Source organism: Aulonocara sp. 'chitande type north' Nkhata Bay, linkage group LG20, assembly GCF_057382095.1.
Source record: "Aulonocara sp. 'chitande type north' Nkhata Bay isolate Kocher_YH1m ecotype deep benthic linkage group LG20, A_spYH_male_GT1.1, whole genome shotgun sequence".
NCBI lineage: Eukaryota > Metazoa > Chordata > Actinopteri > Cichliformes > Cichlidae > Aulonocara > Aulonocara sp. 'chitande type north' Nkhata Bay.
The window spans coordinates 30,152,786-30,177,637 of NC_141363.1; the positions used below are offsets into that span (position 1 = coordinate 30,152,786).

The 24,852-nt window shown below is 37.9% G+C and overlaps 1 protein-coding gene across 1 annotated transcript in view; it reads left to right on the top strand.

The window, feature by feature from the left end:
• Positions 1-24,852, top strand: part of b4galt5 (UDP-Gal:betaGlcNAc beta 1,4- galactosyltransferase, polypeptide 5) — a 37,046-nt gene that overhangs the window by 5,468 nt on the left and 6,726 nt on the right. The window contains exons 2-5 of the mRNA XM_086279021.1: positions 19,246-19,365; positions 19,928-20,041; positions 20,483-20,610; positions 24,605-24,721. Of these exons, the coding sequence (XP_086135147.1) occupies positions 19,246-19,365; positions 19,928-20,041; positions 20,483-20,610; positions 24,605-24,721 (479 nt within the window). The remainder of the gene's footprint in view (positions 1-19,245; positions 19,366-19,927; positions 20,042-20,482; positions 20,611-24,604; positions 24,722-24,852) is intronic.

A 24,852-nucleotide genomic window follows, 5' to 3' on the forward strand; every position in this document is an offset into this window, starting at 1 on the left:
GAGCTCCAGGTAGTAGTATTGAGACATTTAAAGACTGGATAGAAGAAACATTTATTGAAATAGCTCGCAAAAAAGTTTTCATTTGTGGAGACTTCAATATTGATTTGCTAAACCCAAATACACATAAAACCACTGAGGAATTTATAAACACAATGCACTGTATGAATCTATTCCCTAAAATTACTAGACCTACCAGGATTACATCACATTGTGCAACTCTCATAGACAACATTTTTGCAAATGACATTGAAAATAAGACTGTAAGTGGACTCCTGATTAACGACATAAGTGACCATCTTCCAATTTTTACAATCTATGATAGGAATTACAAGATCAATAAAATGGACAGTAAAAAAGAGTACAGACGAGTAAGAACAGAAGAAAGAATGAATGCATTTAAAAAAGATTTATTGAAGGAAAACTGGGGTGAAGTATATCAGGAACAGGACGTTAATAGTGCTTATAATAAATTCCTTAGAATATTTACATTACTGTACAATACCAACTGTCCAATAAAGCAATATAGTAGGAAACAGAAATATATGGACTGTCCATGGATAACAAAAGGTCTGCAAAATGCATGTATAAAGAAAAATGCTCTATACAGAGAGTTCTTAAGAACGAGAACTAAAGATGCTGAAATCAGATACAAAAGATATAAAAATAGGTTAACTAATATACTTAGATTTAGTAAAAAGGAATACTATAAGAAGCAATTAGATATAAATAGAAATAATAATAAAAGATTATGGGAAATCCTGAACAGTGTTATAAAATGTGGGACTGGACAAAAGAACTATCCCAAGTATTTCATTTGTAATGACCATGAAGAATACAATATGGATGTTGTGGCAAATAGTCTCAATGAATTCTTTGTAACTGCTGGACCAAATTTAGCAAGAACAATCACTCATCCTGGGAAAGCACAGGAAAAACCCGATACACTGATTGACAGAAATCCATATTCTATGTTTCTCACAGCCGTTGATGAAAATGAAGTTCTTGAAATTGTCAAAAAATGTAAAAATCACAAATCTTTGGATTGTAATGATATTGATATGATAGTGGTTAAAAGAGTCATTGAGGCTATTATAAAACCATTTACATACATCTGTAATTTATCATTTCAAACTGGTCGATTTCCAGACAGAATGAAAATAGCAAAAGTTATACCTCTATACAAATCTGGAAACAAACACCATTTCACAAACTACAGGCCTGTCTCTTTACTACCTCAATTCTCAAAAGTTCTTGAAAAACTGTTTAAAAACAGACTGGAAAAATTTATAGATAAACATAAACTACTCACTGAGAGTCAGTACGGATTCCGATCAAGCAGATCAACATCATCGGCACTATTAGATTCAATAGAATACATCACAAATTCCATAGACAAAAAGCAATATGTGGCTGGGTTATTCATAGACTTGACAAAGGCATTTGACACTATAGATCATGATATATTAATAAGAAAACTAGAACGTTATGGTGTCAGAGGGGTAGTTTTAGATTGGGTCCGGAGTTATTTAAGTGACAGAAAGCAGTTTGTGAAAATAAATGGTGGTTGCTCCTTATGTATGGACATTGCTTGTGGTGTACCCCAAGGGTCAGTTTTGGGTCCAAAATTCTTCAACTTGTACATTAACGACATCTGTAAAGTGTCCAAAGTATTAAAAGTGGTTCTCTTTGCTGACGATACAAACATTTTTTGCTCTGGTGATGATCTGCAGAATTTATTGGAGGATATGACTAATGAAATAAGTAAAGTGAAGTTCTGGCTTGATAAAAACAAATTATCATTAAATTTGAATAAATCTAAACTGATGTTATTTGGAAATAGTAGTTTAAATACTAATGCAAAGATTCAAATAAATGGTGTTGATATTGAAAGAGTCAGTGAAAATAAATTTCTGGGGGTAATAATAGATGAAAAACTTAACTGGAGAGCTCACGTAAGATATATTCATTCCAAAGTATCACGAAGCATTGCAGTACTAAACAAGGCAAAACAGGTATTCGACAGAACATCACTTCATATTCTCTACTGTTCACTGGTTTCACCATACTTAAGCTATTGTGCAGAGGTCTGGGGCAATAACTATAAAACCACATTACATTCACTTTTTACTCTTCAAAAGAAAGCAATTCGAATCATCCACAATGCAGGTTATAGGGAACATACAAACTCACTATTTTTGCAGTCTGAAATATTGAAAATTGACGATATAGTGAAATTCCAAACAGCACAAATTCTATTCAAAGCAAAAAATAAAGAACTGCCAGGTAATATTCAGAGTATGTTTTTTTTGAAAGAAGGAAGTTATAATTTAAGAGGTTTTTGTAACTTCAAAACAATGAAGATACGTACTACAAGAAAAGGCTTTTGTGTTTCTGTTCAAGGAGTGAAACTATGGAACAAACTGAATATGGAATTAAAGCAATGTCCAAACATAAAACTGTTCAAAAAGAGTTATAAAAATATGATCTTCTCGATCTATAAAGAAAAGGAAAATATTTAAATTAAGTGAATGTCTCTATTTAAAAACAAACAAACAAAAAATTCATGATGTGATATTATAGTATATAGTATATCAGAAATCTGTTCACTATTTTTATTACAAATTATATCAGTAAGGAAGCTGACTAAATATTCACTGATAATTTATGGGACAGGGGTGGGATTAAATAAGTGTATACTTCTTCCCACTCCCTTTCAACATGTAAATTAATCAGAATGTTTTTTTGTATGTAATTTGTATAGTATATTTTTTTTCTCTCATTTCTTTTCTAAATGTACTTGTATATTGTTCACATGTTGAAATAAATTACCAATCAATCAATCAATCAATCAAATAATCCAAGAAAATACTTAGGAGTACCTTTACTTTTGCAGTTGTTTTCTCCCAGCATGCAATGTGCGTTTAATAAGTTAAACAACAAAATCCTGTACCATTAAGCAACACGTATGACCATCTTTCCACCCCTTGATAAATGTATGAAATACATCATTTTGGGCTGCCACACATTTTAATGTGAACTGAAAAGTAAATCAGAATAGTTCAGAGTATAGAGAGGAAATTTCACAATTAAAAAGGGCAAGAGGGTTAGGAGGGGAAATGGAGAGGGGAGGATGAAAGAGCTGAACTGAGCTCCTTTCCTTCTGCTGGTTTGCACATTGGGGAACCCATCCAGAGCACCTGAACAGGGCTTCCTATGATACTCAGGTGGCTTTAGTGCACCATGCCCCAATTTCACAGCTTACTCTCTCTCTCTTTGTGCACTTTCTCCCTCCCTCAGTTTCTCTGTCTGCATGTACTCATATGCACTGATACCACATCCTCTATGTTGTCCCTGACCACGGATGCTGACTGACGCAAACTGGGGATGCAGGGCACAGCTGGGCCCGATAGAAGCAGTTTATTTAATTAAAACATGTGAGGATCCCACTGGAGCGAGCGCTAGGGAAGACACAGCCTCTATTTATAGGTTTGAACACCGACGCGCACACACACCTCCATATCCAGGGAGAGCAAGGAAGACAAGAAACCAGGTGCCTCTCTTTGACACTGGAGACCCTGTTTACCCTTCCATCAATATGGAAAAGTGCAGGCGAAACTCCTTATGTAATGACATTTCCATTTTACCTTGTACCTGATTCAAATCTAGGTGTGCCCTTATGATAGTACACACCTTGACAGTGTGTGTCATTCATGTTTTTTTTATAATGTAATAATAAGGTATACTTTGATCCCCGTAGGGAAATTACTCCTCTGCATTTAACCCATTCATCCAGTGAAGCAGTGGGCAGCCACCAATACAGCGCCCGGGGAGCAGTGTGTAGGGACGGTACCTTGCTCAGGGGTACCTCAGGGTAGCCGTTCAGTGGAGTTGAACCCCCGATCATAGGACAACCACTCTACCTACTGAGCTATTCCTGCCCCTGCAATTTTTAAATTGACTACTACAAAGCAAACACACACTCAAGCTATGTGGTTACCACACATCCTCTCGGCTGCACAAGAAATATTTGTCTTGCCCTAACTAAGTATTTAGAATTTCTAAATGTAGACTGTCAAATCTAATTTGAATTTGCTAAAATAATCTATAAAAAATATGGTTTTTTGTTTTCTTTTGTTTTTTGTTGTTTTTTAGCAATATCTGCAGGATTAATCTTTTCTTCCACAGAAACATGCTTCGCAAATCATAAAAGGTTTCTTTTTAAAAACTCGTAGAAACTCATAAAAGAAGTCATGAATTAGGTGTGAATCTTGAATCATATCTTTTGCAATGTAATGACATCAGTCAAGCAATTTCTTATCTTGTGCTAATGAAAACCATAACTTTCATTTGCAAAACACATTTTAGCATATTTGAATTTCAGCATATTGGTAGTTTATGGCTACACATTTAAATTATGTAACATGTGGCGTTTTGTGTGTTTAAAAACGTATATATTTATTGCTATAGAATTATTCCCAGTGAATGTCAGTGGAAATGTAATAAAAAAAAATCTATTTCTTGTAGCTTATTTTCTTACAATAGATCACCACTTGCAGAATGCATTTGCAGTTGATAATCTAACTTCAATCGCAATGTCATCCTTGATCGCTTTGCAGTAGTACTATAAATGGCCTGCAAATGGCCTGCATTTGTATAGCGCTTTTCTAGTCCCTAAGGACCCCAAAGCGCTTTACACTACATTCAGTCATTCACCCATTCACACACACATTCACACACTGGCGACTATAGTATGATAAATAAATGCTGATGGCATTCTCCCCACCCTGTCTCAAGAAATTACTTGCAGAAGGACCACCTTCTGAATTTTTGCTTGGCATTGTGCCCTTTCATCACTTTACGGGCAGAGCCATCAGGGTAGTTCTATGTTGTCATGCTGCTTGCAGTGTGTTTCTGAGAAAGCTGTTTTCCCAGAGCAGTTTCCATTTCCTCTGGCCACGCCCACTATGTGTTGCAAGTGCAAACTTGTATGATTCACTTATATGCATCTATTTGTTTGTGCAGCCACTTATAGCCTGGAAAAGTTTCCAACTTAAGTTTCTACCTTACTTCGGGATCATTTGAATCCTAATTTGAGTAAAAAATTACTTCTGAGGTGGGAAGGTTTACGGGAGGAAGATTCTTATAATGATAAGACAGATAATATTTTTAAATTTGCAGTTTGGAATTTCTAGGGAAACCCACATTAGGTCTGCATAGTACATGTTTGTAACAACAACAACATGTTCAAATGCAGCCCTGTTACTCTAGTCTGAATGGGGTAAATCATTAATTTTGTCAAGGTGCATTACACTTTAGTTCATTATGCTTAATGGATTTGTTAAATCGGTACTTTGACTAAGAACAAACAGGCAATTGATGAGCATTTTAAGTACCACTAGAAGAATTAAAATCCAAATAAGTACTAGTTGTAGTAAAACTGCCTCTGTTAAGTCTTGTATTGTTGGTGTTTATACTCAGAGTTTAAAAGCATGGCTGATGGTAACCACAGAACTAAAAATTGGCTGTACTCCAGTAGAGATCCACTTGTAATAATAACAGTGTCTGTGCACTGCAGTGTTAAGTGAGTGTGTATGTGCGTGTGTATTTAAGTGCAAGTGAGTAGAGTTGTCTGTGGAAAATGCGGCCTGTTGTGTGTCATAATACTTGGAGCCCATTTGTGCTTGATGGGTCGGTTACTTCTGTGCTGATGCTGGTGTCTCAATGTTAATGCCTGTGCTTCTCTGGCACTCTTAAAGCAATTTATCCTGGTCCTAGAGGCCCAATGTAGTACTATTCTTACTCCCTCTAACACCCTCCTGCTACATGAAGTTGCTGGAATTAGTCAGCAACCTCAGGCTAATTTCCAGAAGCTAGAGAGAGCCAGGGTGAAATATTAACTGTGTGCCAAGCTGCCTCAGGTGGGTTTCATTGTGAATAGACAAGCGTGCTGAATAGGGATTAATTATGTAGCTTTAACTTTTGTGACTCTCTTTAGACAGTTGCAAATGGATGTCTCTGATTTAATAGTAAGTAGAAAACTGTATGAAATCTAAACACACACAAAGTTGAATGCCTGAGAGTCCAGACACTAAAATTCCTCTACTTTGGTGTTTGACATTTTCACTGCAGTTGCCATGGTTCCCTCAGGACTTGTTCCCATCCAGGACTGACTAGTTTTTAATGTCACAGGAACCAAAGAGACATGCCATCCTGCTTCCCATGATGGTCTGTATGATGACAAATCCTCATTGATACAGCCATTATAGTAATTTGGGATTTTTGATAGAGACATCTCTTTTGGATTGAGATTGTATAGATAGGACCTCTCAGTAAACTTCAATAGAACTAGTATAAATAAAACAAAGTAACCCTGATGGGTCAGAAGAGCGCTTGCCTCAATATTTCAATAAACACATATAAATTTTGTTTATTTTCATATGTGTAAATGCATGTGCAGAGATAAAGGACATGTGACTTAAAACTCTGCCACTGCAGGAAGCAGTAAACAAGATTAAATTGATTAAACTGTAAGCGCAGTGTATCCTGATACATGTTTATTGTGTGATATTCTTTACATGGCATGTTTGAGTGAAGTTTTCAAAATATAATAAACCAGCCTACTACTGGTCATTCCTGATCTTTCTAATTTCCTTTATCGATAAATACAACTTTTACATACGGGTTGCTGACAGTAGTGTGAAAATACCAGTCATCAGTTCCAGATATGTCACCAGATATTCTACTAAGATATTCATGTACACCTCTCTAGGACTTACAGAGAGTAGGCAAAGTAGAGTAACTAGTGAAGTAGAGTAATGGTTTGGTAGAAATTGATGATTATTAACTGGCACAACCTACCTGAGTATTGTTGTTGTTGTTGTTGTTGTTGCTCTTTTATGAACACAGAGCTAGCATCATCTAATGACTGCTATCAGCACGAGAACAGTTATGTATGCTTAAAACGCATTTTTATTTACTGGCTTTTAATACAGCATGAGAGTTATTTGTTAATTCATATTTGGTGTTTGCTATCAGTACTCTAAGTTAATTTATTAGGTATGTTGTATTCTTGTACAGCACTTTGGTCAACGCTCCTGTTGTAATTAAATGCGCTATAAATAATAATGTACAATGTAATGTAATGTACTCATTTAATTTTAGACAGGTTGCCTAAATGTGAGAATGAGTTCCCTGTGATCAAATAACCAACTGGAAGGGATAGCTCAATAGGTAGAGTGGTGGCCCCGTGACCGGAAGGTCCGGAGTTCGAATCCACTGAATGGCTACCCTGAGGTATCCTTGAGGTAGGTACCGTCCCTACACACTGCTCCCCGGGCGCCCATTTATGCAGAGAGGAATTTTCCCACAGGGATCAATAAAGTATACATTTATTTTATTTGTTTATCACCAGATCTCGATCCAAAAGAGCGTGTTTGGGATGTGGGGGAACAAAAGATTAGTAACTTGAAGGCGCTGCCCACAGATCTGCAACATCTGTGTAGTGCTATCATGTCAATGTGGATCAGAATCTCAGAGGAATGGTTAAAAGCACTTTGATTTTGATAGAGGCCACAAAGAATAAAGGTGAGGGTCTATTTGGTAGTAGTAGAGAGAATCTAATACTGAAGTGAAAAGTGCTGAACAGTTCACTTAATCTCAGCAGTGTTGGTTTAATAAATTATGATAAAGAATCTAAACTCTTAAACTCTGATTTACTCAAATTTAAAATGTCCTTCTCATTTTATTTTATTGGTTTGTTCTTGGTTTTTTTTTTACTTGTAGCTTCTTTGAGATACAAGTAGGGCATAGCATGCACAGTCATATGCTCAATCATTTTTCTGTAAAATGACTCCTTAGCTGCCTGGATATTTGATCAACAGATAGCTAGTGGAGGTCAGTGTTGGTATACCACTGCTTACACCTTGATTATAGTCTGTTATGGACACGGACAGCTAGAGACAGTACAGCAGAGTAGTCATTCCTCTTAAACCTTGATTATACTCTGTTGCGGACAGTTGGAGACAGACACAGAAAGTAGTCGTTCCTGATATTCTTCTTTAACGTCTGGGACTGCATCTGGGACACATGCACAGTTGATGTATTGTAATGTAAAATCCCTGGGGTGGAGTTCAAGCATTCTCAAAAAATTAGCAGGCGCATGTCCGTACGGACCTTCGCACTCAGTGTATGATGACGAAGTTTCAGTTGCTCAGACCCTAACGGACTCGCAGAAACAAGAAAGTATAATTAAGGCCTTAGCTGGAGGGCAGTGAGTTATTTTAGAGGCTTACTGAGGGTCTTGTGTTGGGGCACTAATCATTTATGTAACCTAATCATCTGGGGGAGAATCCCAGTCTTTGTTGACCTGGTCTGAGCCTCCCTTTGTTTTTGAGACGGTTACCGTGGTTACTTTTGGTCAAATGTTTGAGGGCAGTCAAACATGCTGGTGAGGCATAATCCAAATGCACACAGTGTGGTGATGAGTGACGCACTGCTGATTCTAGGGGATCATTATTGCAGGGACAGCATTGGTTTTAAACTTTGCTCACAAAAGCCATTTACTGAAAGCAAATATTCGCTGTCTAAGCTTTACATGAAAACATAGTGGAAATTCCAGTTTTGTTTCACGGAGACATTAAACTGTAAAGTTTTGCTCATCTACCATTATTTGCTTTAAGCATATTCCATTTGGACTAGTTTCTATACCTTGACACAAAAATAAAGGTGAGGTAAAAGTAATGATAGAGTCACAGCAAGCTGTCCAGTTCTATCCTTAAAAAGTAGTTCTGCTTCATGCTGTGGGTGCTCTTGGCCACAACAGATTACTGGATTCAGTGGCTGCGTGTAATTATTGGAAAAATCTGCTTACTTTTGCTAAATTAATCACCTGACTGACACATGACACTGACAAATGCTTGTGTCATATAAGTGTACATGAAAATGTCTGCCAGTATGAAGTGAACCAGAACTATATTTATTAGGGGGATTTAACCGTCAAGATTCCAATTCATTCACTTCATGCGCAATCTGAAAATTTATGATAAAATAATGAAATTGTATATTGTCAAAGGACAGCTTCACATCATGTCATACAAAACCACATTTCTGGCCATTACTCAATACCTTAAAGCAGGGACTGAAAAGTAGGCAAAGGTGTAAAGGCAAGGCAAGGCAAGGCAAGTTTTTTTTGTATAGCATAATTCAACAACAAGGTGGTTCAAAGTGCTTTACAGAGACATTAGAAACAAAAACAAATAAAAAGCATGATTTAAAATTATAGCTGCAGTGTTCAGTAATATTGTTTGCTACTTGGATTTTGGAGTGATTTGCATTTTAACAATAAAAAGTTGTAATGATTTTAGAGATAAACCATTTCATCTTTTTCCTGTTCGGGTATCTGTTTATATCAAATAACAGTCCAGTAACAGTATTAAATTATTAAGCTGTTTTCCTCGTTGTGAGATCTTGGAGTCATCTTTCACATGTAAGGCAACACAAGGCTCAGCTTAAACACTGCTTTTCTATCTTTAGAAGATAAACATAATTCATACATAAATATAAATGTAATGAATTGGTATTTCTTGGTTAAATAACCCATTTTATCAAAGGTGATAAAATTCTCTTTTAATTTTTAATATTATTATTATATTTATTATTATTATTATCATTACCGGTATTATTATTAAAATGAAAAAATGCCTCAGCATTAATCATCTGTTTAATCTGCTGTCAGTGCAAAGTGAGTCAGTACAGCTGCACCTGTTTGTCTGTTTATCCAGCACCACTTCCTTCTTCCCCATTCATTTGGCTCAGACACGGGAACAGTAGGGGAAATACAAAAAATTTAGTTTTTTTTTTTATCTTTGCAGGGTTCCATCTGAACAATGAAATGTTCTCATGAAGTTAAGTAGAAATGCATGGCTGAGTAAAGAGAATTGTTTTTTTCCATGTGCATCATTTGCATTAAAACAGAAGCACTATTATTCTCATGAAATATTAATTGTATCAAATGCAGCTCCAAAGCCTTAGCAGTTTTTTTTAATGTTAGCTAATTAATGCATACATACACATGCATGCAGTATAAAATAGCACATACATTATTTATTCCATATTATTATCTTGGAATATCATCTCATATGTTTTCCAAAATCATTACACAGTTTATGTTGCAGTTAAGCAAATAGAGTTTTTAATTTAGCATTGATGTGATTAACCATAATATCGAAGAGTGTCTCAAATGTGGGCATTGAAACCTCGGTGCTGTGCACAGTTTATGTATTTTGAAGGATTTCAAATGGTAGCTCTAGCGTGCCTTGTAGATAGTTGAATGTGTATCACGAGGAAAGGTTGCGTTATTCTGCATCTTGTTCCACTATATGTCACTACTACTATTGTGCAGCGTGCAGCATTTGCTTGCCGCTCTGGCCCATTGCTCAGTCAACAGGAGTAACCTCCAGCTGTGAAGAGACTTCAGCTTTGTGGAGGGGGAGATTGGTAGGAAAATATCAAGCAGCAGGAAATGTGCAGTACAGTGTATGTTTGGGGGTTGGGGTCCATGTGTACCTGTCTGTGCATGTCCTTTGTTTGCCCATTATTCAGAGCCACTGCAATAACACAGGAATGCATTGGACAACTGCCAAATATAAAAGCAGGAGGAAAGGGGTGAGATGAAGCTGTGGGTGTACTTGAGGAATGAAGCAATGCCCTGTCTTAGCAACACTGCAACTGTCTTGCATATTGTGACTTGGCAAGAGTTGAAGAGCAGTTTTTTCGTCATACAGATCGGAAGGGCAGTTGGTTCTACCAAGGTTAGATGTGCAAAATAAGTAAACTCTACAATTTCAGATTTTGTGAAATGAAGAGGCAAGAAAGGAAGTTGCAGGTCGGGTTAGCTGGTGAAATACAAGAGAAAAACAGAAACATCTGGCAAAAGACCAAAAGCTACGTGAGAAGGACCCAGTCATGTTGAGCTGGTTTAATGATCTGCATAGTTGTATTTGGCAGGAACTGCTTTGTTGTTCACAAAACAGGCACTTGAGATATTATTGGCATACTACAGTAGAAAAAAAGTGTAGGAGAAAGGAGGAGAAGGGCGCTCTCCAACTGGCAGCAGACTTGCTTCAGAGGGCTAACAGCAACTGGAAATAAAACATGCTCTAAAATGATAAAACTTAGATTTTTATTGCTCTGAGTCCTGGCACTTAAACTTCAGTCTGAATGCTGAATATTCCATTTTGTTATGCTGGGAATTACATAAAGAAATTCTGTAAACTGGCCTGGCCTACAGTATATATTTGTTATTTTTAATGAAGTCGTGCTTTTAATAGTTGTGCATCCTTATTTTTTTTTTTTTTTATTTAGGCATCGAGCAGTTCTGAAACACTATAAAACTGTAAACTGTGACTCTTAAACGTCATAGAAATCCACCTATAGTTGGGCACAGGCTTCCCTGTAGCTAGCAATGAAGTCACCAATTTACTTTAGAGCTAAAAATAAAACTGCCTATCAGGAGAACCAGAACATTTCCTGGTGGCTCTAGGGTTTTCTGCACGAACAGTCAGCTTGTCCAGCAATAATAAAACAGCTTTCAGAATCCCGGCATCAGGCAGACTTTCTCACTTTTGTTGCAGTTGTGCGCCTGTTAGATAAACAAGGAGCTGAATTTGTTGTAAAGCTTTATAAACCAGAGGAGGGCTGCAGATTCGAGGTGATTATTCTCAAGATGTTTATCACTACAAGCAGTGCAGTTCATGTGGGTACACTTAACACTTTAATACTTAAAAAAAGTATGTTTATTAAACCGTGCAACAAGCAATGGTTTGTTTATTTGTTGTTTTTTAATGGAGGCTGTTAAGTACTGTCATCAACGGCAGCAGATGACTCTCTGGTATAACATTAGTTAAAATACACATGAGCTCTTTATTTCCTTTTTGTAACTGATCTGAAGAGGAACCATAGGTTTTCCTTCACTTCTCACTTCTCAGTACTTTCATTGTTCCTCATGTCATGTTGCCACCCTGTGATCACACACCCAGTCATTTCTTTCATTCTGATCTGAACTCTTTTCGGACAAAATCTTGGACCATTTATAAACAAACATTTCCCATAGTCATGATTGAGTGAACAAACTGAGAAACAACCTTCCGTTTCATCCTGCCTGCTCTCATCACTTACAAAAAATGTCCCATTAGGGTGAGAACGGGAGCGCGCTAGTAAGGGAGAATCTCTCTCCATCTTGAGCTAACATCCATATATATCAACAATCTGTCCATCTCACTCTTTTCCTCTCTCATAGTCCTTCCTTTAGATCTGTTTTCCAGTATTTGCCAGCAGCAGGGTGAAAACAAGGGATCCTGGCACCACTGTGTCGTTTATGTAATTCTCACTGCCACTTCTGGTCCCCCATGCTTCTCTGCCATGTAGTGGCTCAGCAGACATAACGAGTCGGGGGGGGGTCAGATATGCAGACAAAAAGGCTGATATGAGCATGTTCACAGACACACACACACACACACACACACACACACACACACACACACACACACACACATCAATAAAGTATTCTGATTCTGATTCTGATCCAAACATTTGGGAGAGCAGAACAGATGGAGGGACAGAATGGCTAGTGCAAAACCAATAATGAACTCAAACTGCACCTCATGTTGTCCCTGCTGGCATGTGTTAGTGTATACTGTGTCTGAGCATGATTACATTATGTGGCTTTTTTTTTTTTTTTTTAAATAGATAGACATGATTTTTCCATTACAGTTACACTTTATGTACAGTCAATTCCTGCATCTATAAAATATTCTATTCTACATTTCATACATATAATATAGCATGCCTGTTTCCTGCAGTCTTTCAAGAAGTGTGTTTCTTCTTCCAGCCACAAAGTTTCAGGCATTTATGTCCCCTCCATCTTTGCAAATTGCTGGTTAGTTTCTTTAGCACAAACAGAGCTGACACTAAACAGATATGAGATGTTTTGCAAACTTTGGGATACAACAGGCATTTCCAAAGAGTGGTTCTAAAGCCCCAGTAATGTTCACATATCATGTCTTAATCCAAAAATGCTACATCCAAAATGTCCAAGTTAAAAAAAACACTGTTTGCATGACCCACCTTATATCCATTTTCAGAATTATAGTGATCGTATAAATATAGTTGGTGACTAAAGAGGGAAGTTCAAAGCAACCTTAGAACCTAGCGGTCAAGAATGAGGCAGTTTCTGTAAGAAGGTTTGAGTTTCAAGCAATAGTCCTCTCACATCAAACATTCACATTTAAAGCTCTTTAAATTCGAGTTCCTTTTTAAAACTGGTGTTTTCCCCATTTTTACTCTGCTTCCTGTGGTCACAGTCATTGAGCACATGAATCATTGATCAGTATTCACCTCCAATTTTAGATCAATAAAAAACAAAATATAATGGTAAAGATTTTGCTAGAGGGTATAAATCCACTCTTACGTCTAGTCTCTGTAGGTATTCCCATTTGTTTTTATCTGAAAAAACTGAATGTAGGATTTATGTTTCTCGTATGCTCATATCTGCTCATAATGCTGGGCTTACACTGTGCGATTTTTTCAGTCGCGCGATTCAGTTCATAGGTCACGATGCAGGATGCACTGCTTTCACTTCTGATGCAAGTCACACACAGTATGAAACTGATATTTTCACTGACAGTAACAGTGGCATAACAAAAGAGTAGTTTACTTTTCCAGACGTCCCTCCATAGCAGGCATTTACCACCAGCAGAGACATTGTGGATGGGGAGGCAACATTTCAGAGATACTGCGAATAACAATGATTGATTGAATTCAGTTGTCTCAAGAGGAGGTTAGAAGCTTTTAGAAGGCAAGGGGGTGGTTCCCACGTCCCTAGAAAGTGGGCACACAGCCATGAACATAAGTACTGACGTCATTTAATTTACGGTAAAAGAGTACTGATCTTGTGAAAAAGAAGGAAAAAAAAGGCGTGGGGTGCACTAAGAATGTAGACTTTAAGGCATTTTTCTTTTTTTGGGAGCAGGTCTGCATTCCTGTGCATGTGACGAGCATTCTGGTCAGTGCACGCATGATGGTTTTCCTGTAATTTTATTTTTATACACAGCGCTATTTGGAGTTAGTCTAGATGTAATGTGAAACAGACTGTGTGTGTGTGTGTGTGTGTGTGTGTGTGTGTGTGTGTGTGTGTGTGTGTGTGTGCGTGCGCGAGCGCATGCTCACCAGTGTGTCATGCGCGTGTGTGTGTGTGCAGGGGAGCTGTAAGTTTAGTGGAAGCTTCCTGATCTAGTTATGACGAAGTGTAACGTAGCCGTAACTAGCACAGCTGGCATTCCCTTTGTTCTTGCTGGTATGTTTCAGATTCTCTGAGCAAAATCACATTTTCATTTGCACAGTTGGTCAGATAAAAAACGAAAAAGATTGACCATTATTACTCTCTCTAACTTGCTTCTAATCCCTTTTTCCTGCCCTGGTGTCATGCATTAAGGAGATTGTCCAGACCCTGACAGCCGGATAGACTCTTGAGTGCAATAACAAGTCATAAATGAGTGAATGCGAGAGCCTGGTTTGCTAACTGTGAATATGACAAACCCAAGAAACAGACAGACACTGAACAAACAGAAAAATCTATCATATCCTTCCTGCCTCTATTACTACTAATAAAAACATTTAGCCAAAGTAACCAAAGTAAAGCACAGCAAAGACCCTTGGAGAATAATTGCACACTGCTGCTTGCGTAACCTGAAGTTAACCATGATAACAACAACATAAATGTCATTGTAAGCACAACTGTTATAGAGACAGTACTTAATCAGTAAGTCAAACATTTATAAGTACCAGAGCTGTGCAGGCATGTTTTGGAGCACTTCACTGAGGCGTGGCTCAGCTGGTAAAAAAACAAAGTTTGCCGTTGCTTTGCAACCTTTGTGCAACTCTGAAATGCCCCATCAACAACTCATTAGTTACAAAAGCACATTCAGTGTGTGTGTTTGTGTGTACATGTTTAGGCATCTTTGTAATGACAGAAATTTGGTATGCCACTATAGTTGTGGGGACGAGCAGTGACTTATGGGGACAAAATGCCAGTCCACACGGGTTTGAAGACATTTTTGAGACTCAAAATGTGGTTTTAGTCAGTTTGTCTGTATTATTAATGATAAAACAATAAAAGCAATACTGTGTGCAGGAAGCACCTGTCTTGATGTTTGATGTTCGCACAGGCGTATTTGAAAAACTGTAATTGGAATTACAGATGGGGCTAATAAGGAGTCTGTTTCGTGAGACAATTATGTCCACCGTTTGGTGTTTGAATTTCTGTTTTGGGTTTTTTTTGTTTCATGGTTTTTGGTTTTGGTTTTTGTTTTGGGTTTTTTTTTTTGGGGGGGGGGGGGGGTCACACCTATCAATGGGTAAAGGGAGGGGGAGGATGTAGAATGTTCTCTGTGGTAACACGGCATTGTTCATTTCACATGTGCGTGCATTTGCATGGGTTCACTGACTGAGGCATGGCTGTGGGTGGTGAGTGTCAATCCACTGTAGTTTATGTATTTCTCACCATCATTTGCAAACAGTCCAACAAGGTGATAACAAGTGTGTCCCTTCAGATAATATCCAGTTTGTGTTTAAAAAGGTCAAGTTACACATCACCATGTGCAAATCCCAAACCTTTATCAGTTGATCAATGCACTCAAGTTACAATAGTTGTTCCAGTTCATTGTGAGGGATTTTGTGTTTTTGCTTAGAGTATTCGCCCATTTTCCTTACCGTGAGGTATTCAAATGAAACTGTGTAGAAAACACTCTAACAATACAAACGCTCTCCTAATCCACTTTTAAAGTCAATTAATATGTGTGAATAATATGATGAATTTGTGAACATAGTGTTTTCTTGGCGTGGCTCTGTAGGTGTCAGTGATATACAGCGGCATTAAAATGAACATTTTGAAAGTGACTATGGTGCATACATGCAGAAAGCTTTTCTGGTCTGAGGTAAGAAAAAAAAATGCCTTTCAGCTCTTATCGCCTAGCTAGCAGAACAGGAGAAATCACCTCCCACTGCTGAGCTGTATCAGTGTGCAGTTAATTGCCTTTTTAGAGAAAAAACAAAGGGGTATGTGCGTGTGTTTACTTTTTTTTTTAGTTCTTTCCATTTTCTTTTTCGATTAACCTCTCTTGCACTACAATATGGTGCAGGGTCGGTGCCTGGAATTGTCCCCATAACCCTGCAATCCATCATTCAGCTCATTTGCTTAAAATGAAAGCAACAAACGGAATTGACAGAAAGTGATACAAACCACATTACACAGAGACGGCAGCACAACTAGATGAAGAGGGAGATAGAGGAAATGACAGATAAGTGGGAGTGATATGGAGAAAGAGACAAGGATAGGTGGGCTGTGCTTGGCGTGACGGCTGGATGTTCTCTGAGAGCTATAGAAGACAAGGTCATTCAAGGTTGCCTGTCGTGCTTGATGGGTTACAGTGAGTGGTGCTGATGGGATGAAGAGCTGGAAGGGTTTGGCTGGGGAGGGGGTCCTACGTGTCCCCATGTCTCATTTATATAGTTGTATATGCCGACACTGACACACTGACAAAGCTCTGTGGTGATACATGCCTCCTCTGTCCTGATATGTCCAGTGTTAATGGCTTTGTGTTGTAACCTGCTATGTTAGTTTCCTCTAAAGCCAAGGTCTCTCATGGCTATTGCATTTGTCACAGTTTATAACCTTGCTTACCTCACCGTAAACCATTAATCCAGCCTCTAGAGTGCATGTTAGATGCTACATGGCTGTGTTTTAGTTTGTAATTTCAGTCAACCTGACCCTCTTTTTTATTTATTCATATATGTATATATATATTTTACACCAAAGAAAAGACTTCTTAGCTTTGCTTTAATCTTCATATGCTGCTGTTTGGTACAGTATGATAGGGTAGTTAATATATAATACACTCACGGTAAAATGAAAGTACACCCTTTTTCAATTCACCTCTTTCAGGTTCTTAAATATCAGGGTATAATGATAATCTGGTACTCAACAGGTCTCTAAATGGCACATATTTACTGCTTCCATAGAAATTAGGAGGGTAAGTACTATCCCATTGCCAGTCTTCCCATGAGTGAACAGATACCCAGGAAATTCATCCAAAGAGCTGGCCATGCAATGTTCCGAGAAAATGCAAAAAAAAAAAACCCAGGAACAATATCTCAGATTCTAAAGGCATCAGTTGGCTTGTAAATGCTAGTTAAAGTTCACGAAGAGTACATTGATATTTCTTTAGTCTTGTTCTGACTTGGACAGGTTGCATGGGAAAGATATTCTTTCTAAGTTCAAAGAATAATATGGCAGTATGGCTTAGGTTTACAAAGGACGTTTTTCCAGAAAGAAGTCTTATGACTTGTGGAAAAACATCCTTTGGACACATGAGACCAAAGTGAGGATGTTTGGCTTTAATGCACAGCAACACATTTAGTGAAAGCTAAACACAGCATGTCAACACTAACACCTCATATTAAATGTCAAGCATGGTGGAGGAGGGGTAATGGTTTGGGCTTGTTTTGCAGCCACAGGCCTAAATTCTACCATCACTGAGTCAACCGCAAACTTTTTTTATATATTGAAGTATGAGGCAAATGTGAAGCATCTGTACGATAGCTAAAGCTTGGCCAAAGCAGGACAATGATCCCAAGAACGGACTGTCCATAAACCTCAGTGAACAGAAGTAATGGTGTAAAGAAGAGTGCACCAAAGTGCTTTCACCACAATCTGAGAGTCTTCTCATTTGACATTGTTTAGCTCATTTAAAATCTGCTATGATATACACCTGCATATTATGTTGTGGTATTTTTTGGCTTTTTTGGTTTTTTTACTGTATATTCATATGCTTGGCAGGCGTGAGAAAAAGACTTGTCAAAATATGTTGGTGGCTTGCACTGGGTCACACTCCAGACGCCTCTTAGCCTTTTTCCATCCATATGGTGCCTCAGAAGGGCATCAGTTAATGCACGTGCGTGCGTGTTTGTGCGCACATTTGAACATCCGTGCGTGTCGCTCTTCCTCTACATGTGCTACAGTGCAAGTGAAGAGAATCTGTTGTCTGTTCCATTGTCGTCTTCTGCGGTTCCAGCTGCACTGTACTATTTGAGTGCTGCAGAAGTAAAATGAGAACATTGATTTCAGCTAACGCTCAGCCACTAGTCTCTGATCCTGCAAGCCTGGCATTTTGTATAAGATAAGATAAATGTGATGGAAACTGTAACGCAATTACCATGACAAATCACATCCAGGGGATTTCTAGCTCAGCAGTATACATGCCATCCACACAGATACAATGTCCGCAATAATGCAGATCATCTTGACATTGCCGGTGTTGGACACAGAGCTACAAAGGCAGAGAAGTTATTCTACGAGCTGTGTTTTTGCCTATTTTGTTTGACTTCTGAAACTTGATTCAGTGTTTTAAATGTTTTTTGAATGTTTTTAAAGCTTCTTACTATGCACATAGTATGTCATACTTCTTTACTGTACACCAAAGAGTGCATGCATCACTAGGTGTATTCAGCTATTCGCAGTTAGACCACATAACCCCCTTTTGTTCCACTACATTGCTTGGCAGGTTAACCACTGTTGTGGTGTTTATTTAGGTCAGTTCCATGCTGACTGGAACTCTCACTAAGCCTCTCTGGTGTAGTTCCCAATTATAGTTAGGAATAAATCGACTGAACTGTTATAGCAAACAGATCTACTACATAATATTGTGTCAGCTTGATGAGATGTCGCTGGTACAATAGAAATCTCACTACAATCCCAGATTGGCACATTCTCATTCACCTAGAATCTCTTGCTACTTCCTGTTTCCTGTATGTGACTACTCTATGCTGTGTAGTTTCACCCACATCCTATATGTCCCCGTCACATTTTCTCACGAAAAAGAGCGCTTCAAAACGATACAGTGGTTTCCAGACCTTTATGACTGGAAATAGCTTAGTAAAATACCTAGTGCAACCGCATTTCTTAAACATGAATATTGTTTGAAATAATTATCAGAAAGAAGAAGCGAAAGGATAACGGGTCTGAGAATGAATATATGCATTCTCAGACATTTCAAACATTTTTAAAAGTCGTTTTGCGTTAACATAATATGATTCATGTCTGTGCTTGGGTTTCTCGAATACATGCCTCGAGTCTGTGTTTAATAATAAAGTGTATTAATTCTTTTTTTCGCCTGTTTTTTCTTCTTTCCATAGTGAATGAGTATGTGTTTATGGTCCAGGCCAGAGGGATCCAGATCAGAGAGAACGTGAAGAACATTGGAGCTCAGGTTCTGGAGCAAGTAGTGAGGGGGGCTTACAGCATAAATGGCACAGGTAAAAACATGCCCATGCACACTAGTTTATTAGAAATGTTTAGCACAAATGCTATCTTTCATATCCTTACAAGAGAATGAGTGCAGTGTCAAACAATGTTTAAATAAGGAAGTAAAAGAAAAAGCGCTATGGCGTTTTCACATTTAAGTCTGTTTGCTTTCCAGTGAGTGACTCATGCTTGCCTTTACTAGAAAAGATATTTTGAATGACAATGAAAAGCTGTCGGTAAAATACAGGGTGTATCAAAAAGAATCAATCAATTTCAAAGTCCTTTAGTTCTGCAGCTGTTTGCTGGTAATGACTGAAACACGTGCTGTTGGAAAAAGGGGAATTGTAAGTTTCACGTGATTGCCTTTTGGTGGCATTAGTGACTCCAGACATGCTCACCAAAGTATGGGACAAGTTTGACTATAATAAAGACATGTATTCATATTGTATAAATTACTGTTAGCTTCTGTGTACATTACTTTAGAAAATGTCCACCTCCTGAAATCATTTTCTTTTTTTATACACGCTGTACATTAAAGCATGAAGCCGGTCATGTTTTTTTTTTCACTTTCAGATTATTCTTATGACTTCAACTTCAGCGAAAGCGATGCTCTTCCCACTACATACCTCCCCGAGGGTTTCACCTACCTCCCCTCACAAGTTTGCCCTGAGAGGCTGCCCTCCATGAGTAAGTGCACTGTTAAAGTTGTGATTTTAAATTTAATTTGAATTCTTTCCTTAGAACCAAACTCCTTATTCTGTAACAACAAGTAGGTAACAAATGAAAAAAAAGGCTCTCAGTGGAAATGTTCCTTATGCCTCTGTATTTATTTGTTGTAGTATTGAGCTGTGAAACTGTTCCAAGAATATGTTTTATATTAGTTTTGATTGATGACGCATCAAATACAGTACTGTGTTATAGCACAAGCAGGCAATTTATGTCCCAGATTTCTCAAATGTTGCAGGCTTTGACATTTTCTTAGTCACATTCCTATGATCTTTTTCCTCTCGCTACTGTTCTTCTTTACTCGCACACCGTGTCTCTTATTTTCTCCCCCACGCTCTTGACCTTTCTTGCTTCATGACTGTTGCTTGACTCCCTCTCACTCTCTCTTTCCCCCACGCACAGAGGGCAGGTTGGAAGTGAATATGAGTGAGATATCTCTTGAAGAAGTGGAAAGATCTTTGCTGGAGGGAAAGCCCAACATTGCCCCTGGAGGCTACTGGAAGCCCACAGACTGTTTACCTCGCTGGAAGGTAAGTGCCCACTGAAAAAAACAATCTTGTGCGTAATGTGGCCGGTGAAGCAAGAAATAGAGTGGCTTCATAGAGTGGTTTGTATATTGTTAAAGTATGGCTCAGCAAAAGCACATCAAACAGAACTTTTTGAGGAATGTTGCTTAACCCTCCTGTGACATTGCAAAGAGACATTCAAGCCCTGCATGTTATAACATGCATGTGCTCTGCACACTTGGGTTTCTATTGAATTGTCACCTTTTTATAGATAGTCGAATGGTTGTGCATGACTTTTTCCATTTTGTATATAAAACATGCCTCTCACACAGTGCAGCAGCATTAGGTTTGTAGCGCTGGACCTGCTAAAACCCGCCTTTGCCCCACAATAACACCGATATATGTGGATGCTTAGTTGCTATGTTTTTTTTAACACGTTGCTAAAAGTAATGTTGGCAATAGTAATGCAAGAGTTTCTATTCTCAGTGTTCAGTGTTTCAGTGCAGAGTTTGCATAGCAATGTCAAATGAACAGCAAAACCTTAAAACTGCAATGAAGACAAAAATATTGTTTCCACAAAAGTGTTTTTCTGCGTTTCTGGGGCATTAGACAGCAGCAGAAACTCTCCATGAGAACACGAGAAAGGTGTGTTTATTTATACACAGAGCATAGCATAGCAGGAGTTACTTCATAAATTACTTATGATAAATTATCAGACACTGAGACAGGATCGATCTCACAGCAAATGAGTATTATGTATAATAAATAAGCAATAGCAGTTTAATAATGGTCTGATCTGTTGACGTCTATGCGTGTGTTTAGCACACATAATATCGGTCAAGTACTGTGACTGATTCCGGCATGTCTGATTTGAAGCTGTGAAGAACATGTGAAGCTTAGCCATAAATACTAGAGGTGGGAATCACCATACATCCCACGATACGATATTATCACAATATTTAACGCACGATACGATATTATCGCAATTTTTAAAAATATTTTGCGATATTCAGATTCTGTACATAAAGGTAAACTTTATCAATATTCATTTTATCTAATATCAAAGTTTCACACTCAGTCTTTCTCTCATTTCAGTCAGTTTTATTGTTGACAAACTGAACGGTTTGTATTACAGTCTAGTCCAACTTAACTGAATGCAACCATCTGGTACAATTATAGCTATTCTGAACTATGCAATTTGTGAAAACTATGCAGCCCCTTCAGCAACTGAAGAATTTGAAAGTAAATTAAAACAAAATATAATTTTACATTAAATAAAAAAGTTTTAAACTTAATTAAAATAAAACATGTCTTAAATTAAAATAAGCAAACTGTCATGTTTATTGCTGCAATAAAAAAAGTTAAACACATTTGGACAGTGAAGGAATGTCAGGATTCTTGCTCAGAAAAAGGATCAACATGCTCTGAAGTCAGAGCATGTTCCAGTCCACAAAAACTTTTTTTGTAACAAAATATCGATTTCTGCTGTCCCTGTATCGATACATTATTAGCAAACAAAATATCACGATACTACACAGTATCGATTTTTTCCCCCACCCCTAATAAATACTATCACTGTAACAGTAGTAAAGACAGCACAATAACATATTCTCTACTAGGGCTGAACGATTATGGAAAATAATCTAATTGCGATTTTTTGCCCCAATATTGCGATTGCGATGCGATATGCGATTATTTTTTTAAGGTCTTTGTCTTCTGTATTATTAAACAAAGACAAGCAATACATCATATAGTATGGCCAATACTATATTACATAAATTTTAAACTGTTCTTTCCTGGAAGACAGACCTCTGTTATGATGACATGAGGTGATGCATGAATTGATGACTGACATTTTTATTTAACTTCTTCAATCACAACAGTATATTTGAACATACACAATAGTTTATTTTTAGCTTACAAACATCTGAGCATAAAGTGCTGGCAAGGAACCCTGGTGTAAACATTAAAATGAAAGTCAGTGCAATGTGCAGATTGCAGAAATATACATAAACAAAATCAGTGGCTTTACCACACTCAGTTTTTCGACATCTGTGAACTACTAGACAGTCATTCAATTAAAAAATAATATTAAATAAATAAAACTAATAAATAAAAAATACACACATCTTACTGATCTCTGCAGTCAGTAACATTACACATAAAGTGCAAACATAATAGCAATTGTATAAACACACACACAAACACGCCTTTAAATTTTAAAGGCGTGAAATTGGACGGTCTAGTTCTGATTAGCGTCACCGCTGTCTCGGTGGAGTTTAATAAACTCGGCCGTCTGCTTCTTGCTATCTAAAATATAACCAGACACTGGCGTAAATTCTCGACTGTCTCATACTTCTGTTTAATAAGTTTTCTGTTTGACGTTTAGTCAGCTGTGTGAAAACCAAGGAGGAACCCACCCGGGGGATTAATAAAGTTTTATTTTATCTAATCTAATAACTTTAATCTCAGCCAAACCGATTTACTCACGAACAAACAAAACACTGAAAAAAGCCCAACAATAACATTTTTAGGTTGTCTAAGTGACTTATATATTACGTTTAACCCGAGCAGCGAAACTCCGCGGTGATCTGAAAATGATGTGCCGGGAGTTGTGCCGTTCTCGGCCGCATCAGTAACCCTCGAGCTCCCGGCTAGCTGTCGAGCTGGTGGGTAGCAGACGCCTCTGAAAACGTCGAAGCACTTTTGCAAATATGGGATATCTTGATAAACCGAGCAGATATTTGATGTTTACACAACTACTTTCTCGCCTGAAAATATGTTAAAAGTTTATTTTGTGACCCAGAAAGATTAGTATGAGTAATTTTAAAACTTAGTAGCGGCCGCCATTGCTGGAAACTGGAGTTTGGCTGGGCCGCGCTATGAATTCTGGGATATGGTAGTAATTTGGACAGCCTTCGGCGCGTCGCTGTGACGTAATCGGTCTACAAATGCGGCCTCAGGAGGATGCAGCCCATGAATTTGGACATGTCCAGAGTATAATCGCAGCCTTTGCGGTTAGAAAATTGCACTTGATCATGTCGCGATATTATCGCAAATGCGATATATCGTTCAGCCCTATTCTCTACCTCAACAGGGCTTCAATCTCACCATGGGAAGGAAATGATGAGAGGAATTATCAGAATTTCTCCTCTGTGTACCTTTCCTTTTATGCCCTTTCTTTTATTCTGTTGCTCCCTGTGCAAATAAGATTGATGGAGCTCTTCTATTTGACATTCAAATTCCAGAAAAAGTACACATAAACACAAAGTACAGGAAGTAACCTAAATTACAGCTCGTGTTTGTGCTTTGCAGTATTGTTTCAGTCTTTAATCTTTAGCCTAACAGTACTTTTTTTTGTGCCCAGTAGAGTGATCTTGCTTTCCATCTGTCTGTATCTCTCTCACATTCCTTTGCCCCAAAGGACCGTGTATGGTCTGACAGCATTTTTTCCCCTGTTTATCTCATTAGCCAGCAGTCTCTGTCTCTCTCTCTCTCCCTCTCTCTCTCTCTCTGTCTCTTTCTCTCTCTCTTTTTTTTTTTTACACCTGTCTCTTTTCTTAGCGTATCCTAGCCAGTTATATTCTGTGAATATTTCACTTTTTTATTGATCTTCAAAAGAAAGTGCAAAACAAGAACAACCATTATTACAAATAAACGCTACACAGTCATTCAGCTGCTCAGTGGGGTTTTTTTTTTTTTGGGGGGGGGGGGGGGGGTTGGACTGATCCATGTCACTTCTCGTTGTGGAAATGACACTCTGCAAATCCGCCAATCTTGTGATGAGTCAGGTGCTAATTGGAATATTTTAGTGGTTTCACACAGCACACACTAAGATACTGATCAGGATGTCCACATCGGACATTGGGGAAAGTAGTATAATGAAACATGTTTCAGTATTAGTGTTGATTTGGACATGTAAAGGTGCTATCTGCTCTAACTCTAACTCTACTCTAAATTTATCCCTATATCTTTGCAATTTATTCAAGTCCCATGTTATTCTCCTTTGTGTACCTAGGTGGCAATCCTAGTTCCCTTCAGGAACCGACATGAACACTTGCCCATTCTCCTAAGACACCTGGTGCCAGTGCTGCAGAAACAGAGACTCCACTTTGCCTTTTATATAATAGAACAAGTAGGTTCACTTATTTTCACAATCAATCAATCAATTGAATTCAGAGGTAAACAACTAAATGAATTTCATCTCAAGCCACTGTTTTATGGAAGTTATAACCCATTATCTTCCCCCTTTTTTTATGAAAAGGC